The following is a 22,125-nucleotide window of genomic DNA, read 5'->3' as shown; positions in this document are numbered from 1 at the left end:
CATCGCTGGTTTGTGAGACTTACGGCACGTTAGCATCTGACGGCGACCTATATGGGATGGCTCGAGTTGCGAGCTGAAACTGCGGGCGACGCCGGTTCCCTCGCTTGCGCCGCAAACTGCGATCGATATCGGATCGCGCCCCAGGAAGGCAGCATATCTGGGGCTGTTTAAAACAAACACACATATAAATGTGTCTGGGCAGCACAAATCCACGCCCAGTCATGCTACAAACATTTTCAATCTGCTTGTTGGAGATCTGTAAGAAGATAACATAGACTGTATGTGCGCTGGGATAAGAGGCCCTTTTAGCAAAAACAATTATAAATTCCAACCCTTACAGAAACTCTTACTTTATACTAATAGGTTCTACACATGGAGGGAGAATTATTAAGCAGCGGTTGCTGCTTTCTCCACCCGATGTCTCAGGCTCACCGGAAACATAAGTTAAGAAGCAGCGGTCTAAAGAACGCTGCTTCTTAACTCATTCACCACCTCTGAGGCACCCCGTGCTAGCGGCTGATTGGCCGCAAATCTGCAGGGGGGTCATTGCTCAAGCATTTCACTAGAAATGCTTGTGCAATGTTAAATGCCGACAGTGTATGCTGTCGGCATTTAGCGATGTCGGGCGGACATGATTCGCTACAGCAGTTCATGTCCGTCTGACATTTGTTAAATCTACCCCATAGACTGTAAGTGCCTATTACAGGACTTATTGCAACAGAGAGTGAAACACTTCTTTAAAATATATTTCAATAGATAATTATATTTAATGATTGGTAAAAAAAAAATACAATAAATAAGAAACAAAATAAAATCCTATTCAATATCACTCCTTTTTAAATATCACAAAGAGAGGCCCACAATTAGTAACTATCCTGGGATTATAAAATATACAGTTCATTTACTAGTTTTACTATTATTATTTATTAATCTTAGTTTATTCTATTCTGGTTCATTTTGATTTGTCTTTTTACTCCTTTATAAGTCATTATATCATATGGCTTGGGGCTAGAATACAAGTGACACGCTAACGTTTGTGCAAGCGATATCAGAATATCACAGGAGCTTTAATTTGCATGGGCATCAAAAGATGAAAGTAAACGTGTTTGCTTGAGAGCAATCAAATTTGATGCATGACTGAAGACCTATATATCTATTTGGTTAGTGTAAATGAAGAATGAGTCATCTTACGGCGTTATGGAAATATAAAATAAATAAATAAAAACTTTTTATTAATATTTATATGAATACATTTACCAGATAGTGTTTATATGAGTGTAACAGTATATTTTAAAGTATTTATGTTGCGTTTGGTGCATCTTTTTTTTTTTTTTAATCCCTAACCCTTTACATGAGGTCTTCAGTTGTGCAAACCCTATGTGTGTTAAATGTAACGCATTTACATTCAACTTTTATGGCACACAATGGTGGCGATTTATCATTTGTCTGGCGGATATGATCCGCTGTATCGATCATGTCCGCCAGGCATTGATAAATGCCGACAGCATACGCTAATCTGCTACCCCCTGCAGATTTGTGGCCACTAGCAGGGGGTGTCAATCAACCGATTGTATGCAATCGGGCTGATTGCTGTACACCTCCTCAGAGGTGGCGTTCGAGTTAAGGAGCAGCGGTCTTAACTTCTATTTCCGGCAAGCCTTAAGGCTAGCGCGGAAACAGGGGTATACGGCCCCATTTGAGCCGTGATAAATTGGCCCATTGCCTCCATATTAAGCTCAAGACTCCTGCACAATCCTGAGCATACTTCAGTATGCTCTCGTGGAAAGAAGATAAGTCTGAACAAATCATAACAAGGGGGATAGGCACATCTGGTACTAGAAGAACACTGACAATTTGGGAACCATATCTGAATATTGAAAGTTTAATTTTATCATTTATGTAACTTTACTATCCCTTGCTCAGAGAGTCTACGTTGTGGCAGCATAGTCTGGCTGAGAGCTGGATGAAACACTGGTCAGATAAAGCAAGGATTTATAGAATTATAATGATTTAAATCACTTTGATCTTTGAGGTACTTTAATAATAGCTACAGCACCATCGACTAGATCCACCACTGTTTCTGCCTTTGGTAAGGTATGAGTTTTTCTGTAATCTGTCATTGTGTTGCTTTGTTAAAATTGCTTATTGAGCAATAATACAGTATGTTTTTGCAGGTCTTTGACTTTCAATTGCCTCAAGAAGACATGGAAACTATTGATGGACTGAACAGAAATCTGCGTTATATGTTATTCCCAGAGTAAGATTTTCATGAATCATATACGTTTTCTAACACAGTTAAACATATGTGAAATTCAAACCTTTTATGTCACCCAGCAAGAGTCTGTAAGCTGCTGGGATAGCTTAGTGGGCTCATTGGTCATTTGCTACTCCTACGATAGGACTCCAGATTTAATTCTAGCATTTTAATTTAGAAGTTCATGATGGCTTGATTAGTATTAAAGGGACATTCCAGTCAAACTATAAATGCACATAGATTAATTACATCTTTGAATAGAAACATATTTGCAATATACATATATTAGCAAAAATTGCTTCTAGTAAAAGTTATCACTGATTTAGTGTTAACATTTTTATCTGCAAGTTCATGTGAAGCATAGCTAGATATTGTTACTGCACCCACATTTTAAATATTGCAGCTGCTCAGATCCTCACTGGGGCTTGTATGATGTCCAGAATGAACAAATTGAGTCATTAACAGATGGTACAAGCACCTTTAACTCTCTGAGCAAGTGCTGTGTTTAAAATGCTGGTGCACGGTGCATACCTAAATACACTTTTGAAACAGCTATAGCTTTTATTAGAAGCATTTTTGCTAATGCATGTATATTACAAAATTGCTTCTGTTCAATGCCGAAATGCAGCCATGTGGTTTCCAATTTTGGCTGGAATATCCCTTTAAGCTACAGAAAAGACATTTAAAGGGACAGTAAACCTTAAAAATAATGTTATATAATTCTGCACATAGTGCAGAATTATATAACATTATATTAGCCAAACATTATAAAACATAATTGTACATTATTAATTTAAAAAAACAAACGCTGTTTCACAGACCCGCTCTCTGCTGAGCGGGTCTGTTATATTTAGTCAGCGCATCGGGCCAGCTGTATAGTCACAGCCCGGCCCGACCGTGCCATAGCACTAAGTGCAGCTCGCTCCTGTCACAGACGCAAGGTGGGCACACACACACATGTCTCAGTGAAACAAATAAAACAGTGAGGGCACCTAGTAATGAATTACCAGCCATAAACACGTTACAAAAAAAATCTAAGTTACAATAAAATAAAAAAATCTGTTACAAAAAAAAAATAAACTATAGTATCCAAAATAAATAAAAAACACAATTATATCTAATACTAATCTATATGCCCCATAAAATAAAAAACCCACCCAAACGCTAACAGGGCCTTTTGTGGGACATTGCGGTAAAGGGATTTCAGCTCTTTTATATTTAAAAACAATTACAAAACCCATCTCTACAATACAAGTAAATAACAAAACCTATAAAAACCAATACTAGAAAATAAAAATGAAAATAAAAAAAAACTATTCTTAAAAATAAAAAACCCACCCCAAAAAAGCCCTAACTTTCTGGTTGCTGGCCCCGGGCCGCATCTTCTTTTCTTCATCTATCTTCTACAAGGCCTTTTCTTCATGTGGTTCCCGCCGCACACTGAAATTCTGGAAGCGTGGAACCCCTATGGGTACAACTTAATCCTGATTGGCTGATTTTAAATCAAGCAATCCCTATTGGCTGATTTTAATCAGCCAATAGCAAGAATGTTTTTAAATTTAAATTCTAATAATCCAATAGAAAAGGATAATTAGAATTTAAATTTATAGGTATATATATATATATATATATATAATACAAAAAAACATCATATATATATAGAAATATATTTATGAAGAAATAAAGCATATTATGCTATATGAAGAACATTAGAATGTTTAATATTAATATTTTTATGTTAGGTTAGCGCACATGAGAATATGCTATTGCCAGATTCTAAATTTGGCTTTTTGCGCTCATCGGCTTAGCACGCAAGCGAAAACAGTTTACTTTCAATTCAGGAGAAATCACATTCCCAGTAGGGGGTGGGAGAAATAGGTACCAAATGTTAATTTTCAATTGTTATCTCAGACAGAGATATGATAAGGAAGCCTCTGTGTTTACTTAGAGTTTATACAGAGTTATAAGATAACATGTTCTGTTCTGCCTACAAGCTCAGTCAATTTTAATGGTTTATAGTTACAAAAGAGTACAGATGGCTATTAGTCAACACTGTAGATTTGCATAATCAACAAATGCAAGATAACAAGACAATGCAATAGCACAGTCTGAACTTCAAATGAATAGTAGATTTTTATTCTGACAATTTTAAAAGTTATGTCTTTTTCCACTCCCCCTGTACCATGTGACAGCCATCAGCCAATAACAAATGCATACACGTACCATGTGACAGAAATCAGTCATTCACAAATGCATACACACTTATTCTTGCACATGCTCAGTAGGAGCTAGTGACTCAAAAAGTTTAAATATAAAAAGACTGTGCACATTTTGTTAATTGAAGTAAATTAGAAAGTTGTTTAAAATAGCATGCTCTATCTGAATAATGAAAGTTTAATTTTGATTGAGTGTCCCTTTAAAGAAACAATTACACATAAATGTTATACTTTGCAGCTGGTATTACAAATCTTTGGAATCACATTAAGGGGGAACCAATTCTACAGTTCATTGTCCCTTTAACTTGTTTGTAATAATTTGCTGTTGTATTTGCTAATGTTTTCAATAGCACAGGATTAATATTATTAAGTGCTTTTGATTTTGTAGGAATGCTGTATGTGCGGGTAAACTCAGTTAATTAATGAGATTTTTCTTTGCTAATTTCAATAATGTTTATGGCCTATTGCTATAATAATCTTTAATAGCTTCTTAAAAAACATTTTTGTGAACTCACATTCTCATATCTCAAATAATCGAAGTTTTCTTCTGTTTCTTTACAGATTTTTAGATCATCCACAACATCCATTCAGAGACGAAGTCTGAGAAATATACAATCCTATACATGGCCGGACTGGGAATAAAAGCAGCCCTGGAAAAAAGTTGAAGACCAGTCCCATTTTTCAATAAAGGGACAGTCAACTCAAATATTGGTATTGTTTAAAAAGAGAGATAATCCCTTTATGACCCATTCCCCAGTTTTGCACAGCCAACATGGTTATATTCATATTCTTTTAACCTCAGCCCCCTGATCACATGGCTTTTTATTTTTTTATCTATTGACTAGCCTTTTAGCCAATTAGTGCTTTGTCAGCCACAACCCACAGGTGTGAGCACAATGTTATCTATAAGGCCCGCATGGATTAATAGTCTCTTGTTGGGAAAAGCTAATAAAAAAGCATGTGATAAGTAGTGACTAATAAACAGGCAGAAATTTAGAGGCTAAACTGTCATAAAGTATATTAACCCTTTGAGTGCTGTGCACTTTCCCACTTGGGTGCTAAGCTGATATGAGGGGTTTTGAATTTTTTTAAATTATTATTTTTTTTTTACTTTTTTTTTTTTCAGATCCCCAAGACCTATACCGTTGGAAAGGTTTAGGCGATTACCTTTCCAACGGTGGGTCTTGGGGGTCTGTAGCTGCTTAGATGCCTCAGATACAGGCTACATCCCTATACTTGTCATTGTCTTTTTTTAATAAAGTTGTGCGGTGACGTCATCACATCATTGAGCGTGACATCAACAGGCAAAACGTGAAGTCCTGGTGATGCCTGTCACTATACAGGCCCGATCGCCGGGGTAGGAGTGGGTAGGAGCCCCCAGATCTCCCTGAAGGTGGGAGAGTGCTAGCAACGGCTCTGAGCCGTCGTTAGCACCTGAGTAGGAAACTCTGCGACAACTCAAAACCGTCATTAGCACTCAAGGGGTTAATATAACAATTTTGTTTGTGCAAAGCTGGGGAATGGGTAGTAAAGGTGTTATCTATCTTTTTAAACAATAACAATTTTGGTGTTGACTGTCCCTTTAAGTTTGTAGAATGCACAAGCCCCTTTTTTCCCAAGGGGATAACTTTGATACTCCTTTCCCCAATAATTTTCAGAATTAAATTATCTCCGTTTGTAATAAAAAAAAGTAATTGCCAGAATGTTGTTGTATAGGCCCACTACAACTGCATATAATCCATGGCTCCCTTTCACAGTGGGAAAATGATTATCTATAGTGTCAACTGGAGTAGACAGACACTTAAAACAGTATGCCACTTTTGACTAGATAATAGAAACCCTTAATACTTATCGCTCAGAAGAGGAAAGAAGAGAGGTGATACATTTGTATGACTTCACCAGCCTCACCACCCCCTTTCATGAAAGCTGGCCAGCCCCAGCTGCTCCGGCCCCCTAGGAAATCAGCTGGTGGCCTGGTAGACCGATCCTGCCTAATGACCCCCAATGAAATATTTTTCTACCATGATATGAATACATGATTCTACATTTGAAAATGTAACTTGCTATAACAATTACCGTTGCCAGCTGCCTTCTACACAAATACTAAAAAAAATACTTTAAAAAAATACTAGGCCTAGGAATGGGAGGTAGGTGGGAGTAAAACCTTGACCTATTTCCAATGCTTTAAATACCGCTACACTTGTAATCTGGACCTATATTAATAAGATAACATATAAGTGATAGTGGAACGTAAACTTGTGTTGTCATAAAACAATAGTACAGTGAGGCCCCGGTTTACGCACGACTCGGTATACGAAATTTCGGTTTACGAAATCGAAATTTGAAGAAAATTTGACTCGGTTTACGAATTTTTTTCGCAATACGAAACAAAATGCCGGTTTGCCCCCCTCGGTTTACGAATATTTTTCGCAATACGAAACCAGTGGCCCCTGTGCCCCCTGCATACTCAAGTATGATTGAATTAATGAAGTTTGGGTACCAGTGTAGAGGTGTTGGAGAGGTTTTGGAGCCATTTTGCAGCAAGTTGTTGAGCCTTTTGGAGCCATTTGCAGCAAGTTGTTAAGCCTTTTGGAGCCATTTGCAGCAAGTTGTGGAGCCTTTTGGAGACATTGGAGCCATTTGCAGCAAGTTGTTAAGCCTTTTGGAGCCTTTTGGAGCCTTTTTTGGACACTTTACTTGAATTTTTTCGGACCTCCGGAACGCATTAATTGATTTTCAATGCATTCCTATGGGAAACCGTGTTTCGGTTTACGAATTTTTCGCAATACGAAACGACCCGGAGAACGAATTAAATTCGTAAACCGAGGCCTCACTGTAATTGCTAAAGAATATGCTAAATCTACCTAAACTACAGCAAGGGGCATGAATTTTATAACTGGTAAGTATATAACCAATTCCTTATCTTATTGCAAACTTTAAATGAGATCACATATGCAGAGCCATCATGAGAATAAACAATGTGACTCAAATTTCTTTCTTTGCTACAATGTAAAACACTTTACACATTCAGTATACACAGTATATATATGTACATATATATATATATATATATATATATATATATATATATATATATATATATATATATATATATATATATAAATAATATTTTCTTTGTTTACAGTATTTCAATTTGGAACAACTTTAATAATGTTACATGAGTAGTTTACAATATGCGTTTTGTATCTGGAAGGTGTCTAAAATAAAACTTGCGGGCTAAGCTCTAAGCTATATTCACAAATAGACTCAAAATTCAAGGGACATGAAAAGTTGAAAACACAAATTTTTCTTTCATAGTTCTGAGAGAGCATATCAGTTTAAAAACTTTCTCTTTTGGCATTATTTCTTGAAGAAGCAGCAATGCACTGCTGGAAGACAGCAGAACACAGAGCCAATGAAAAAAGGCATATATGTATAGCCACCAATCAGCAACTTGCTCCCGGTAAAACATTGATCCTCTTGAGTTGAGCGATGTTTGCTTTTTAACAAAGTATACCAAGAAAACAAAGCAAACTAGATAACAGAAGTAATGTGGAAAGAAAAAAATACTCTAAATGATGAACATTTGATTTTGACGCTAGAGGGCATATTTAACAATGTGCGAGCGGACATGATATGAAGTAGCGTATCATGTTCGCTGCCCATTGATAAATGCCGACAGCATACGCTGTTGGCATTTATCAGTGCACCAGCAGTTCTTGTGAACTGCTGGTGCAATGCCGCCCCCTGCAGATTTACGGCCACTAGCAGGGGGTGTCAATCAATCTGATCGTATTCGATCGGGTTGATTTCTGTCCGCCGCCTCAGAGCAGATGGACAAGTTATGGAGCAGCGGTCTTTAGACCGCTGCTTCATAATTTCTGAAGGCTCGCCGGAAACACGGGGCATCAAGCTCCATACAGAGCTTAATAAATATGCCCCTAGGTGTTTGCAAGGTATAAAAAAATAAATTGGTTTTATAGGTCCAGGAGTGACCTTCCTTGAGTTTGGGGAACTTTTCATGTTTGAAATATATATAAAAAGAGGAATCATGTGTAGTGCACAGGCATATTCAGCTTGATGTGATTTTTGTCAATGTACCACATATCATTGCTATTGCATTTCACAAATATATTGTCACATATGCATGTTGCGCACATTTTCTTTTCTTTTATGTTGCAAGTAATGTGCAAGTAAATTGGTTTAAAACCAAAAGATAATTAGATTGTAACTAACAAAATTCATTTTTAAAAACAGAACTTTTTATGTTGGTCTATAAATCTTTTGCATGCAAGGATTAATGAATTCATACATAATAAAGAGATTTTAAAACGTCATGGTCCGTTTCAATTTTATTTTGCAGGGTTGAAAAAGAATAATTGTATAAATAGACACTTGCGTTTATTCTAAATCAGTCTAAAATAGATAATATGATAACTGATAGTGATGTCGCGAACATAAAAATTTGGGTTCGCGAACGGCGAACGCGAACTTCCGCAAAAGTTTGCGAACCGGGCGAACCACCATAGACTTCAATAGGCAGGCGAATTTTAAAACCCACAGGGACTCTTTCTGGCCACAATAGTGATGGAAAAGTTGTTTCAAGGGGACTAACACCTGGACTGTGGCATGCCGGAGGGGGATCCATGGCAAAACTCCCATGGAAAATTACATAGTTGATGCAGAGTCTGGTTTTAATCCATAAAGGGCATAAATCACCTAACATTCCTAAATTGTTTGGAATAACGTGCTTTAAAACATCAGGTATGATGTTGTATCGATCAGGTAGTGTAAGGGTTACGCCCGCTTCACAGTGCGCAGTGTAGGTGATATACCTGCCCTGACCATGCTTTGCAGACCAGGTATCAGTGGTCAGATGGACCCTTGCCCCAACACTGTGTGCCAGACATGCCATTATAGCAGACTTATATGGCTTTGGCGTTGCTTTTTGGTAATTAGAAGGTTGCTAAATGCCACTGCGCACCACACGTGTTTTATGCCCAGCAGTGAAGGGGTTAATTAGGGAGCATGTAGGGAGCTTGTAGAGTTAAGTGTAGTAGACACCCAAAGTATTGAGCTAGGCCCATTTTGGTATATTTCATGCCACCATTTCACCGCCAAATGCGATCAAATAAAAAACAATTGTTCACTTTTTCACAAACTTTAGGTTTCTCACAGAAATTATTTACAAACAACTTATGCAATTATGGCATAAATGGTTGTAAATGCTTCTCTGGGATCCCCTTTGTTCAGAAATAGCAGACTTATATGGCTTTGGCGTTGCTTTTTTGGTAATTAGAAGGCTGCTAAATGCCACTGCGCACCAAACGTGTTTTATGCCCAGCAGTGAAGGGGTTAATTAGGGAGCATGTAGGGAGCTTGTAGAGATAATTTTAGCTTAAGTGTAGTGTAGTAGACAACCCAAAGTATTGATCTAGGCCCATTTCGGTATATTTCATGCCACCATTTCACCGCCAAATGCGATCAAATTTAAAAAAAACTTATTTTTTTTTGCAATTTTAGGTTTCTCACTGAAATTATTTGCAAACAGCTTGTGCAATTATGGTACAAATGGTTGTAAATGCTTGTCTGGGATCCCCTTTGTTCAGAAATAGCAGACATATATGACTTTGGCGTCGCTTTCTGGTAATTACAAGGCCGCTAAATGCTGCTGCGCATCACATGTGTATTATGGCTATCAGTGAAGGGGTTAATTAGGTAGTTTGTAGGGAGCTTGCAGGGTTAATTTTAGCTTTAGTGTAGAGATCAGCCTCTCATCTGACACATCAGACCCCCTGATCCCTCCCAAACAGCTCCCTTCCCTCCCCCACCCCACAATTGTCCCTGCCATCTTAAATACTGGCAGAAAGTCTGGCAGTACTAAAATGAAAGGTTTTTAAATTTTTATTTTTTTAAGCATATTTACATATGCTGTGGTGTAGCATCCCCCCTTAGCCCCCAACCTCCCTGATCCCCCCAAAACAGCTCTCTAACCCTCCCCATCTGCCTTATTGGCGGCCATCTTGGGTACTGGCAGCTGTCTGCTATTATTTCACAGTCAAAAAAGTGTTGTTTTTTTAAATGTACACTACTGTTACACCAGATATGAGTGCTGGCACTGGGCAAGTGGGCACAGTATACGCTGTGAGCCTGACACACACGCTGGCAGGCAGGCAACTGCAATTAGATTACACAGAAAAAAAAGAAAAAAAAAGCAGACTGATGTTCTAGCCCTAAAAAGGGCTTTTTGGGGTGCTGTCCTTACAGCAGAGATCAGATGAGTCCTTCAGTACTATAGTGGACACTGAATACACTAGCCTAGCTATCGATTTCCCTATTAAATCAGCAGCAGCTACACTGTCCCTCCTCTCACTAAGAATGCAGCTTCCGAATGAATCTAAAATTGATGCTGTCCAGGAGGTGGGAGGGTCTGGGAGGGAGGTTCTGCTGCTGATTGGCTGTAATGTGTCTTCTGACTGTGAGGTACAGGGTCAAAGTTTACTCAATGATGAGGAATAGGGGGCGGACCGAACATTACATATGCTCACCGTCCGCGGCGAACGCGAACATGCTATGTTCGCCGGGAACTATTCGCAACATCACTAATGACTGAGAATGGCAAATTATTAGAGAACAATTGGTTAGAATAGCAGTTATATCGATGGCAATCCTCAAGAATACTGCCGCCCTGGAAGCGCTATAAATTACTGAAGTATAGTGAGGTGGAACTTTATTTTGTCTCTACCTTTGTTATTGGGAGTGAAAAGTGACATCAGAAACATAAAATTACTGATTTACTTGCTTGATCACTAATATCAGGGAGACAGAAAGTGACCAGATGTCTTCTGTGCTATAATGTTACAATATATTACAAATCAGTGGGGGGTTGACAAAATGCCACTATAAAAACTTATGATCTCCGGGCCCTCTAAGGATATATATATATGTTGCGGGTAAAGTCAGATATCGGGTATTTCTAGGATTGCCCGGGTAAAACTGACATTACCCAGTGGGTAAAGTGCGATGTAAGATCATACATTAGGCTTTACCCGGGTAATCCTAGGATTACTCAAACACTTCTGGATAAAGCTAATCACAGCACTATTTTCGTCCTTTGAAGACAATAGTTCTTGCAAATCACACATATATACTGTGCACTGTAATTCCCCATATTCACTATCTTTTTTGACTTCGCCTGGGGGGTTCGACATTCACTTGCGGTGGATACCCTCCTTTAACCCACCAGGCAGAGGCAAAAAAATAGTGTAGATGGGCCTTATCCAGAAGCGTTTGGGTAATCCTAGGATTACCCGGGTAAAGCCAAATGTATGATCTTACATTGGGCTTTACCCACAGCCGATGGGGTAATGTCAGTTTTACCCGGGTAATCCTAAAATTACCCGATATCTGATTTTACCCTGTGACATAAATATATATATACAGGTGACCCTCATTTTACAATGGTTCAATTTACACCGTTTCAGAATAACAACCTTTTTTTCCAGTCATGTGACTGCTATTGAAAAGCATTGAAAAGCAGTGCATTTATTAAAATAGCCAGTAGGTAGAGCTGTCCGCTTGTGTTGCAGCAAAGCCAAGCAAGCTGAAATAATCAGTTTAACCAGACTTGAGCTATCGAGCAGATTTCAAAGAAACAAGATCTTCCTGTCTATAAATCAGTCCAGATTGGAATGCATAGAAATAACTGTTTGCAGAAAAATGCAAGTGAAGTCTGTGTTGTGTGATTATTTTATTAGGTTTATAATGCTGTTTAGCAAGTGTTTTTGTTAATTTAACTTAGTTTAATTATATATTCTGTGTTGTGTGATTATTTTATTAGGTTTATAATGCTGTTAGCATTTAAAGTCTTCATTTCAAAACTTTTAAAAATAATGTATTAGGTGTTACTTATGACAATTTTGAGAGGGGCCTGGAACCTATCTCCCTCACTTCCAATTGACTTACATTATAAACTGGGTTTCAATTTACAACGGTTTCGATTTACAACCATTCCTTCTGGAACCTAACCCCGACGTAAACTGAGGGCTTCCTGTATATATATATATATATATATATATATATATATATATATATATATATATATATATATATATATATATATATATATATACACTATATATCTCAAATAAATAAAAACTGTTTACTGAGAAGCATTCACAAAAACTAATAGCAACCTCGGTGCACTGTTTAAAATGTATAGACCCCTTTGTCGTTTTGTATGAGTCTGCTATAGCTCACATATGAAACAGGCACTTTGGGGGATTGAAATACATAATTTAAAAATATTCGGCTAAAAGACATCCATAACATTTTCCAAGAGAATGTGACTTGACTTCCCTGCCTACACAAACCACCAGCAAACCTGCTCTAGAAGCTTCATTTCCAAGTGTATATGATTTCAATGAGACTGGCACTGTTCCTCCTGGGGTTTAACTTTGAATGGTAGAACTATTGTCCTTATTGAATTATGTTTTTACCATTTGAATGCTTCTAAAGTATAAATATCTGCATTTGAATATTGATCTTAACATTTCTATGACAACAATCAACATTTTAAAAGGGACATTAAACACTTTGAGATTGTAATATTTAATGATAAATCATATATATAGAAGAAAAACCTCTGCAATATACTTTCATTATGTATTTTTCCCCTTTTCCTGTAAACCTTTCTGAAAGTTTAAAGGGACACTGTACCCAAAAATGTTATTTCTTATATTTTAAGCTTTTTAGATCTTGATTGAAATGGAAGAGCAGAACACGTATGTTCAACACAGCCATTGCCTGCACACTTTATTACTGTCCCAAATTGGTTCTAGCAGAGAAGGTAACCTAAGTTACAGTGTGGCAGCTCACCTATAATAACACTATCTAAAAAAGTGCACACATTAGTTATAAAGACTCAAATTTATGAGATCTCAGGTGTTAGAAAAAAGGGTTTTAACCTAGACATAATTACATATACATGTTTAGATATGATATATATATATATATATATATATATATATATATATATATATATATATATATATATACTGTATATATGGGCATTTGAGCCTTTTGCCGTTAAGTAGATGAAAACATGTTAAAGCATATTTATGCGACAATCATATTTAATAAAGTGTTATACTGTGTATTTACTGTAAATACACAGTATTCCAATGTTCTGCACATAACAGAATATGTTCTAAGTACTTTGAAATAGATATTCCTATATATATATCTATACATATATATATATATAAACTTCAAGATCTTCAGTCAGACTGCTCAGTTCGCCGGATCCCCGGCTTCCAGAGGGCTATCTCTGCTGCACTCTGCGGTGTTGCGTGCTCCAAGGGGTGTGTCCCTCACGTGGTTGTTGTGTAACCAATCACAGATCTGGAAAAACGTAATCTTCTGCTGTAGCAAACTCCGAATGCTGGGGAAATGTCTGCGAGCTCCCTTTACCTCAGGGTGCCTGGGCAATGTATATCTTTAAGATGAAAGATTCCAGGAGGGTCTCAGTGAGTCTCAGTAAAACAACACAAGAGTACTGTGTGTTAACATGTTTCAGCTAAAGTGCCGTAATCATAACTAAAACAGAACACTTGTGTTACCTAATTAAAAGCAATACTAGAAACTGACTGGCCATTTATGAACCAATTTGAGTGTGTCTAAACGGAGTGCTTAAAAGTTAAAGGGTCACTGAACCCAAATTTTTTCTTCCATGATTCAGATAGAGCATGACATTTTAAGCAACTTTCTAATTTACTCCTATTATCAAATTTTCTTCATTCTCTTGGTATCTTTATTTGAAATGCAAGAATGTAAGCTTAGATGCCTGCCCATTTTCGGTGAACAACCTGGTTTGTTCTTGCTGTTTGGTGTATAAATCCATCCCCCAATAAAAATGTGATGCCCAGCGTACTGAGCCAAAAAAAAAGTTTAGATGCCTTCTTTTCAAATAAAGATAGCAAGAGAATGAAGAAAAATTGATAATAGGAGAAAATTAGAAAGTTACTTAAAATTGCATGCTCTATCTGAATAACAAAAGTAAACATCTGTGTTCAGTGTCCCTTTAACCCTTAGTGATCCTATGCTACCTGTGTCTAAACCTGTGATCTGATATATCTTGTATTATATTATATTGTAGATATAGTCCCTTATATGCATATGTAAAAATATATAACAATATACTCATAAAAATGATGTGGAACATAGTATAACAATAATACAATATGTCAATATCAGCATAGAGCTAAATCAGATATACATGCACATAGTATGCCTAACCATGCACCTATCTATTTAAATATGATAGCTGAAATAAACAAGAGGACGTGTAAGTTATCCCACGTCACAGCGTTAAACATATAACACTTAAATATAAAAATAGTGACTTCAAACTCATGTAAGTATACCACATGCAATCCTGTAAAATGTATATAAAATATCAAGACAGATAAATCTTGCACATAACATATATAATAATCATGCACAGCTTAAATAACGGCATATAAATACAATGATATATACAAAAAATTACATGGGTATTTTTAGGTTTGATATCTATCATTTGTATGGAGCAAAATCCGATAAATGTACACATAATTTGCCTAGACATGCACCTATCTATTATAGTATACTAGGAGAAATGAAATGAACTAGAGGACTAGTAAGTTATCCCGCGTCTCATTGTTAAAGTATATTATTTAACTATGGAAACATTCACTTCAAACGCATGTATATATACCATATCCATTTCTGTGAAATGTATGTAAAGAGCAAGACAGATAAATCTTGCAAATGACATATATAGTATACATACACAGTATAAATATAGACATATAGATGCAATAGATGTATACAGAAAGTTACAAGATTAATTAGAAGATGATATCTATCATAAGTATTTGTACAACTCTGAGTGATATGTATATGTTTCCCATAATGCCTATTTCCAATAATTAATAAGGTCATATTCAGAATTGAGTCCCCTGGGAACTCTGGTCTATAACTTAAACGCCCAGAACATTTCTCGTTTTCCCAGTGCTTTATTTCTGTCTCCACCTCTTCGGGGGATTCGTACCTGTTCTATGGCTTGCCACCTAAATGTGAAAATTATGGGAGGGGAATTTGGGACAAGAAGGGGTTAAGTAGCACTCATTCCCTATATATATAGTAATAGTATTGAAATCATTCAACTACTGTAAGTATCAATCAGTTAAAAAACTTTACTTTATTAATCACTATTTAAGACCTAAATAATTATTACACATAAAGCCCCTAGAAAAATAGCTTTAACAAAATAGGCTGCAACACCCAGAGATAAGATACAGCTCAAACCACCCCCCTGTATTCCTGGCCGGTAACAGGATACGCCGGCTTCAGGTGCCAGGGATGGCTGAGTGTTCCTGTAAAATCTCGTGCAGTCTATATCAAAGCGTGGGAGCGATATGATAATTATTGTTAAAAACAAAAAAGCCAAACTTATAGCAGTTTCAGCTAAAAGTAGTACACAAACGCGTTTCGGCCGAGTAGAGGCCTTTCTCAATGTGTTTTCTTGAAAATGACAAGCCGAGTGTGAAGCTGTACACACTTTAAATAATCCAGTTCTGTTTCTCTGTGGCCAATGGGAGCGCGGTTATTGCACACGCCCATCTTATGGCCAATCACCAGTGCTGTACTGCTCAGGCACATTTCGATAATAGATTATTCCGGAATGGCTGTGGATACAATGTCGGTGCCCAATCAGGATTCACATATATTATATATTTCTATTGATCCCTCCCACACAAAGAAAATGTCGTCTATATACCTGGACCAGTGGGTAATGTGTTTAGTATACTGTAAGAGATTGCTATTGAACACTACAGTTTCTTCCCACCAGCCCAGGTATATATTTGCATAAGTGGGGGCACAGGAGGTCCCCATTGCTGTTCCACACAACTGCAAATAAAATCTCCCATCAAAAACAAAGTAATTGTGATCCAAAGTGAATTCCAGTAAATCCATAATGAATTGTTTGGATTCGTTGGATAAAGTCTGATTCTTTGTTAAAAAGTGGGAAACAGCTCTACATCCCCATTGTTTATCAATACTTGTGTAAAGTGACTCCACGTCACATGTGACGAGAATCGATTGAGGGGTTATAGTAAGTGTGTTCATTTTATTGAGAATGTGCATCGTGTCCTTTGTGTAGGAGGGCAATGAATCTACAATGTACCTAAGTCTCGCGTCCACATATTTAGAGGCCTTCTCCGTTAAAGACCCAATGCCAGAGACAATGGGTCTCCCTGGGGGGCATGTTTGATTTTTGTGGATTTTAGGTAATAGATAGAATGTTGCTATCTTGGGGATTTTGACATCTAAGTATTGAAATTCCTTTTTATCAATGGTGCCATCTGCTGCCGCCTGTTTAATTAATCTGTTATACTGTTTAAGAAAGTCTTCTGTTGGATTCCCAAAGAGATTTTTATAGTTTTTAGGATTATGGAGTTGTTTTTTGACCTCAGCTATATACATTTCAGTAGGCCATATAACAATATTCCCACCTTTGTCACTCTGTTTTATTTGGACATCAGTCCATTGGTTTATTGATTTTAGTGCAAGTTTTTCTTGTTCAGATAGATTATTCAGTGATTTATCAATATCTGAAGAGATAGCTAGTATATCCTTGCATACTAAATCTAAGAATGTAATGGTATTGTGAGAGGTACTTGTTGGTGGTATAAAGCTAGATTTAGTCTTTAAAATTTCACGCCATTTATTATCCTTTTCTATTATCTCATTTGGATTAGTTTCTGAATCCTCTAATAAAGAGATTAGGTTTTTGATAGTAGTTGCTTCATCAGCATTTAAACCTTCTATTTCTCTATTAGGTGCAAAGTATTTCTTGAGCAGTAATTTACGTGTAAAGAGGTGTACGTCTTTTATGGTTTCAAACTTGTCTAGTGTGGCTGTTGGAACAAATGACAATTCTTTTTTCAAAACTGAAATTGGTATTTCGGTTAGAATTTTGTCTGAAAGATTGATAATATTCAGTTCTTTTTGGTTTGTTTCTTTTTGGTGAGTGGTTTTTGGTGGAACTTGACTTGCTTTCTTGTTCTGGGTTTGTTTACCCCTACCTCTGTGGGTTCTCCGCCTAAAGGGATATCTCCATTAGTGTTATGAGGGGTGATTCTTCTTTTAAGGATTGGTTTAGGTCTTAACTCATCCTCTGAGTTATCACCATCTGTAATATCACAATCCTTATCAGAGTAATCAGAATCTGTGATAGTGGATTTGTTCATGTTCCACATATACACAGATTTATTAGCATAGTCTGTCAAGTCCCTCTCTATTTTCTTTTCTTTTTTATTAGCAATGTATTTTGCAAATCTGTCAACTTCTTCCTTTGTTTTTGTATAAGACTTTTGGAACTCTTCCTTTAATTCATACTGTTTTAATTCTTCCCCGATTTTAGTTATTTCCTCATTTAGTTCATTTAGTTTATCTTTCTCATGCTCTACAAGATAGCCTATAAGTTTCAGTGAGCATTCAGTCAGTGCCTCTTCCCACTTAGATTTTAACGTGGGTTTTAAATCTTGAAATGCTGGAAATAATTTGAGTCTCAGACCCCTAGGTATTACTTGGTTATCATTGTAAATGTTCCATGTTCATTCCTATGTTCCATTGTCTTTTAATCTGACGTTTGCGAATACGTTTCAAGTTCTTTAGAGATAATAACCATTCCCCCACATTAGCATTATCTATAGTGCTTTTACATTGTAAATCAACTGTCAATTTTGTGATATCTTCAGACCATTGGAGCATTTCTGCCCCTAAATTAAAGGTTGCCATTGTATGGAATGTATAGTGATTACAATAAATGGTCACGTGCACAATAATAGGAAAAGGTAGTTTACCCACCAGGCGTACAATGTGAAAAAAGAAAATATAAAATTGGCACTGTGACTGTAATAATAGGGAAAAAAGGGAATCTAATAATCCCTGGTGCTAACCCTTAAATAGTAACATGAAAATTATGGGAGGGGAATTTGGGACAAGAAGGGGTTAAGTAGCACTCATTCCCTATATATATAGTAATAGTATTGAAATCATTCAACTACTGTAAGTATCAATCAGTTAAAAAAACTTTACTTTATTAATCACTATTTAAGACCTAAATAATTATTACACATAAAGCCCCTAGAAAAATAGCTTTAACAAAACAGGCTGCAACACCCAGAGATAAGATACAGCTCAAAACACCCCCCTGTATTCCTGGCCGGTAACAGGATACGCCGGCTTCAGGTGCCAGGGATGGCTGAGTGTTCCTGTAAAATCTCGTGCAGTCTATATCAAAGCGTGGGAGCGATATGATAATTATTGTTAAAAACAAAAAAGCCAAACTTATAGCAGTTTCAGCTAAAAGTAGTACACAAACGCGTTTCAGCCGAGTAGCGGCCTTTCTCAATGTGTTTTCTTGAAAATGACAAGCCGAGTGTGAAGCTGTACACGCTTTAAATAATCCAGTTCTGTTTCTCTGTGGCCAATGGGAGCGCGGTTATTGCACATGCCCATCTTATGGCCAATCACCAGTGCTGTACGGCTCAGGCACATTTCGATAATAGGTTATTCCGGAATGGCTGTGGATACAATGTCGGTGCCCAATCAGGATTCACCTATATTATATATGTTGTTCTGCGTTGCACTGTCCTACAGAATAAACTGGTAATGTAGCGATTTGCTCACATCACTCATCTATATCTACTATATTAGCGTGCACCATTTAAAGAAATATTCTTTTTGTACCGATATCGAGTACAGAGTGACAGTGATTATGAGAGATGGATTGTGTTACCCCGTTTTACTCTCTATTACTTCTGCTCAATATCATATTATTATCCCTGTTAGTAAAAAGCATTATGGCGATATTATATCAAAAAATCATTATTGTGAGTAAAACATGATATTATGAACTGTTATTCAGAGCGATATTAACTTGGACTCTATATATGCTGTGACTTTCACATATAAAGCCAAGTCACAAGGTTTGTAATATACTGCTCATGTAGGACATAATTATAATTATGGATTTCCATATTTCAAACAGAGAAACCAATTTGCCTAATAGTGTTTAGATGTTAATCATACAATGTTTGTATTATCTTGTGATTAGAAAACACCAATTTAATGCACATTATTAGCGTTTACTATGGTATAAATGAAGAGTATTTTGTTGTATTATAAAGCTAAGACATCTTCTATGTGCTTTGCTAAATTCTTTAAAGACTTAATTGTAACTCTCATCTATTCATATTTTTTTTTTTTTTTTAATTCTTTTTATTGAAGAAGCACAGGTACAATTGATCAGGTGCATACACTGACATGTAGAGTTACAGCGACATTACAATCGATATTATGGGATAAGCATAACATTTTACATATAGATACAAAATCAACAGTGGTACCATTGTTATCACCAAGTGCAATAAGAGACTGCAATTTCTTTTCATAGAGCATAGTACACATGTATTCTACACGTTGAAGATTAAAGCCATGATATAATATAGAATAATCCCTGCCATAAAAGTCATAGCAAAATTAGTTGATCATTATCTCACATTGCACCCGTACCTCTTAGTTTTATAATATTAACACAAACCAAGACTAATAACACAACACATAACAAAACAATAACATATAACATCTAATCTACACAAATAAACTAAACAAAAACAGGACAGAACCCTATTAGATTCAGGAAATATGCGGACGGCTGCTGTAATAGGAGAGAATCCCCAGTTAGATATGTACAGGAAATATCAGTACACTGACTATTCAACCTTAATTAAATTATACTGGCAGGCAAATATCTTCTAGTAAACATCAACCTGGAGACTGACTGCGCAAATGACCCAATATGGAAAGTGTGGCTGCTTTAATATTGCATGTATGTGGTTACTTAATAGTTTCTTGATAAATATAAGTGGAATATGCATATGCACGAGCTACTTAAAATGATTAGATATGTCTCATTGTAATTCGAAGCAGGAGCTTGTATGTGTGTTGAGACCTCAGGTTGCATAACCTTTTTAGTTCTCAAGGATACAACTAATAAAAGTAATGTTAACAATGACCATATTTTTAGGTGCCAGAATCTAGTGCTAATCAAAGTGCTACCAATAGGCAGCATCTCATTACCTGACGACTCAAATAAACAACACAGAGGCAGAGAGATACGGCATATACCACTAGAGAGGGTGATATACATAACAATGAATTAGTTCAGCAGCTGCCCCTAGATGCTTTCAACCTCCGTGTACTATGGTTAGTTATGCTTTCCAATAGGTATAGTGAGCATAGATTAGAATGAGTTGATGTGCCCAGGAGAGCAACATATGTGACAAGCTTTAGTATCTTAGTGCTCCCGGGTTAGTGTGCAGACGGATGTAAAGCGCAACAACAAGGGACACGAAATAAAAATAAAATACATATAAAGCATATCCACCTAAGGAAGGGAACGGTAGAGAGAAAGTACAAATACTAACACAAGAAAATTAAATTAAACCATTTATAAACCTGAAAAAGGTAAGTGCAATGTTTATGTGTGGCAATTAAATGATTGTATTTGTTTCTGTAGAGGAAAGAGAAAACACATACATTAACAGCAGGGTAAGGATACAGATACATGCAAAACCATAAAGTTCCAATGTACAACTGACCTTATCTACAGGGATATCCCCAACACAGCAGCCCATTTGTTTTCATGTATATATTAGGAAGAGTACATTCTTGTAATAAGCTGCTGCTAGATCGTTTCACTTTGCTCAAGAACTGAACTTTCACTTTATATTGGAGTGTAATACCACAGTAACCACCAGAGGTCCTCATAGATTAACGATCTTTAACAAAGACCTTCTGCAGCTTCTTCACATTAAAAAAAAAAAAAACTTTACCAATATTCAAATAATGAAATGTACTTGTGTGTTAACAAATTATCTAGCCTAATGGATTGATATCCCCCAGGGGGGATGGGGACAACCTTCCCTCTCGACAGTATTACTATATGAAGCCAGGGTACATAATTAATATAATTGCGATAAGAGAGGTGACCAATCAGAGATAGCATATTAGATATCAAATATAGTTGTGCATTATTGAACATTCGCTATCTGCTTATGCCCTGGTTGTTAAAAATTGAGTTGGGGGGTTAGAGGCTCCTGTACAATGTAAACTTATTGCGAGAACTATTGGAATCCAAGTGTGGTATAAAGCATGCTTTCTTTTTAGACATACTATTAGAAAATAAAATAAAAAAACCAAACAAACATAGTAAAACAACACAAGTGGCCAACAGGGCCAAAGTTTAGAACCTCTATGAAACTTGAACAGTGTACTGCGGCAGGCTTTCAGGCTGGTTTCCAGTTACTTTAGTATGAGTCCCAGCGTGCAAGGTTCAAATAAGACAGTCTGGATTACAGTACCATTCTTAGATTAAACACAAATAAATAAAAATGAAAAAATAAAAATGCAAACACAGCATAGGCGTCCATCTACTGCAAGGAAATGGGGTGAGAGTATGCCAGAATAAGAGTTCTCCCGAAGTGTCATGTATGCAGGATCATCCAAAATCACAACTTTACTGCAGCTATCAAAAGCTATGAG

General features: G+C 36.6%; 1 protein-coding gene and 1 long non-coding RNA gene across 3 annotated transcripts in view; one reads left to right on the top strand and one right to left on the bottom strand.

Moving 5' to 3' along the window:
- Positions 1 to 7,498, top strand: part of LOC128664186 (aldo-keto reductase family 1 member C1) — a 105,032-nt gene extending 97,534 nt beyond the window's left edge. The window contains exons 8-9 of the mRNA XM_053718950.1: positions 2,175 to 2,257; positions 5,032 to 7,498. Coding sequence (XP_053574925.1) covers positions 2,175 to 2,257; positions 5,032 to 5,074 — 126 coding nt within the window. The 3' untranslated portion in view covers positions 5,075 to 7,498. The remainder of the gene's footprint in view (positions 1 to 2,174; positions 2,258 to 5,031) is intronic.
- LOC128664187 (uncharacterized) overlaps positions 1 to 21,347 on the bottom strand; it is a 100,781-nt gene extending 79,434 nt beyond the window's left edge. The window contains exon 1 of one of the 2 annotated variants that reach the window (XR_008402930.1): positions 21,183 to 21,347. This is a non-coding gene — a long non-coding RNA (uncharacterized LOC128664187). The remainder of the gene's footprint in view (positions 1 to 21,182) is intronic. The other variant, XR_008402929.1, reaches the window with a different exon arrangement.
- Positions 21,348 to 22,125: the final 778 nt, after the last annotated feature.

The sequence above is a fragment of the Bombina bombina genome, chromosome 6 (genome assembly GCF_027579735.1).
Source record: "Bombina bombina isolate aBomBom1 chromosome 6, aBomBom1.pri, whole genome shotgun sequence".
Lineage (NCBI taxonomy): Eukaryota > Metazoa > Chordata > Amphibia > Anura > Bombinatoridae > Bombina > Bombina bombina.
The sequence above is the reverse complement of the archived record's forward strand: the minus strand, read 5'-3'. Positions and strand labels throughout refer to the sequence as shown.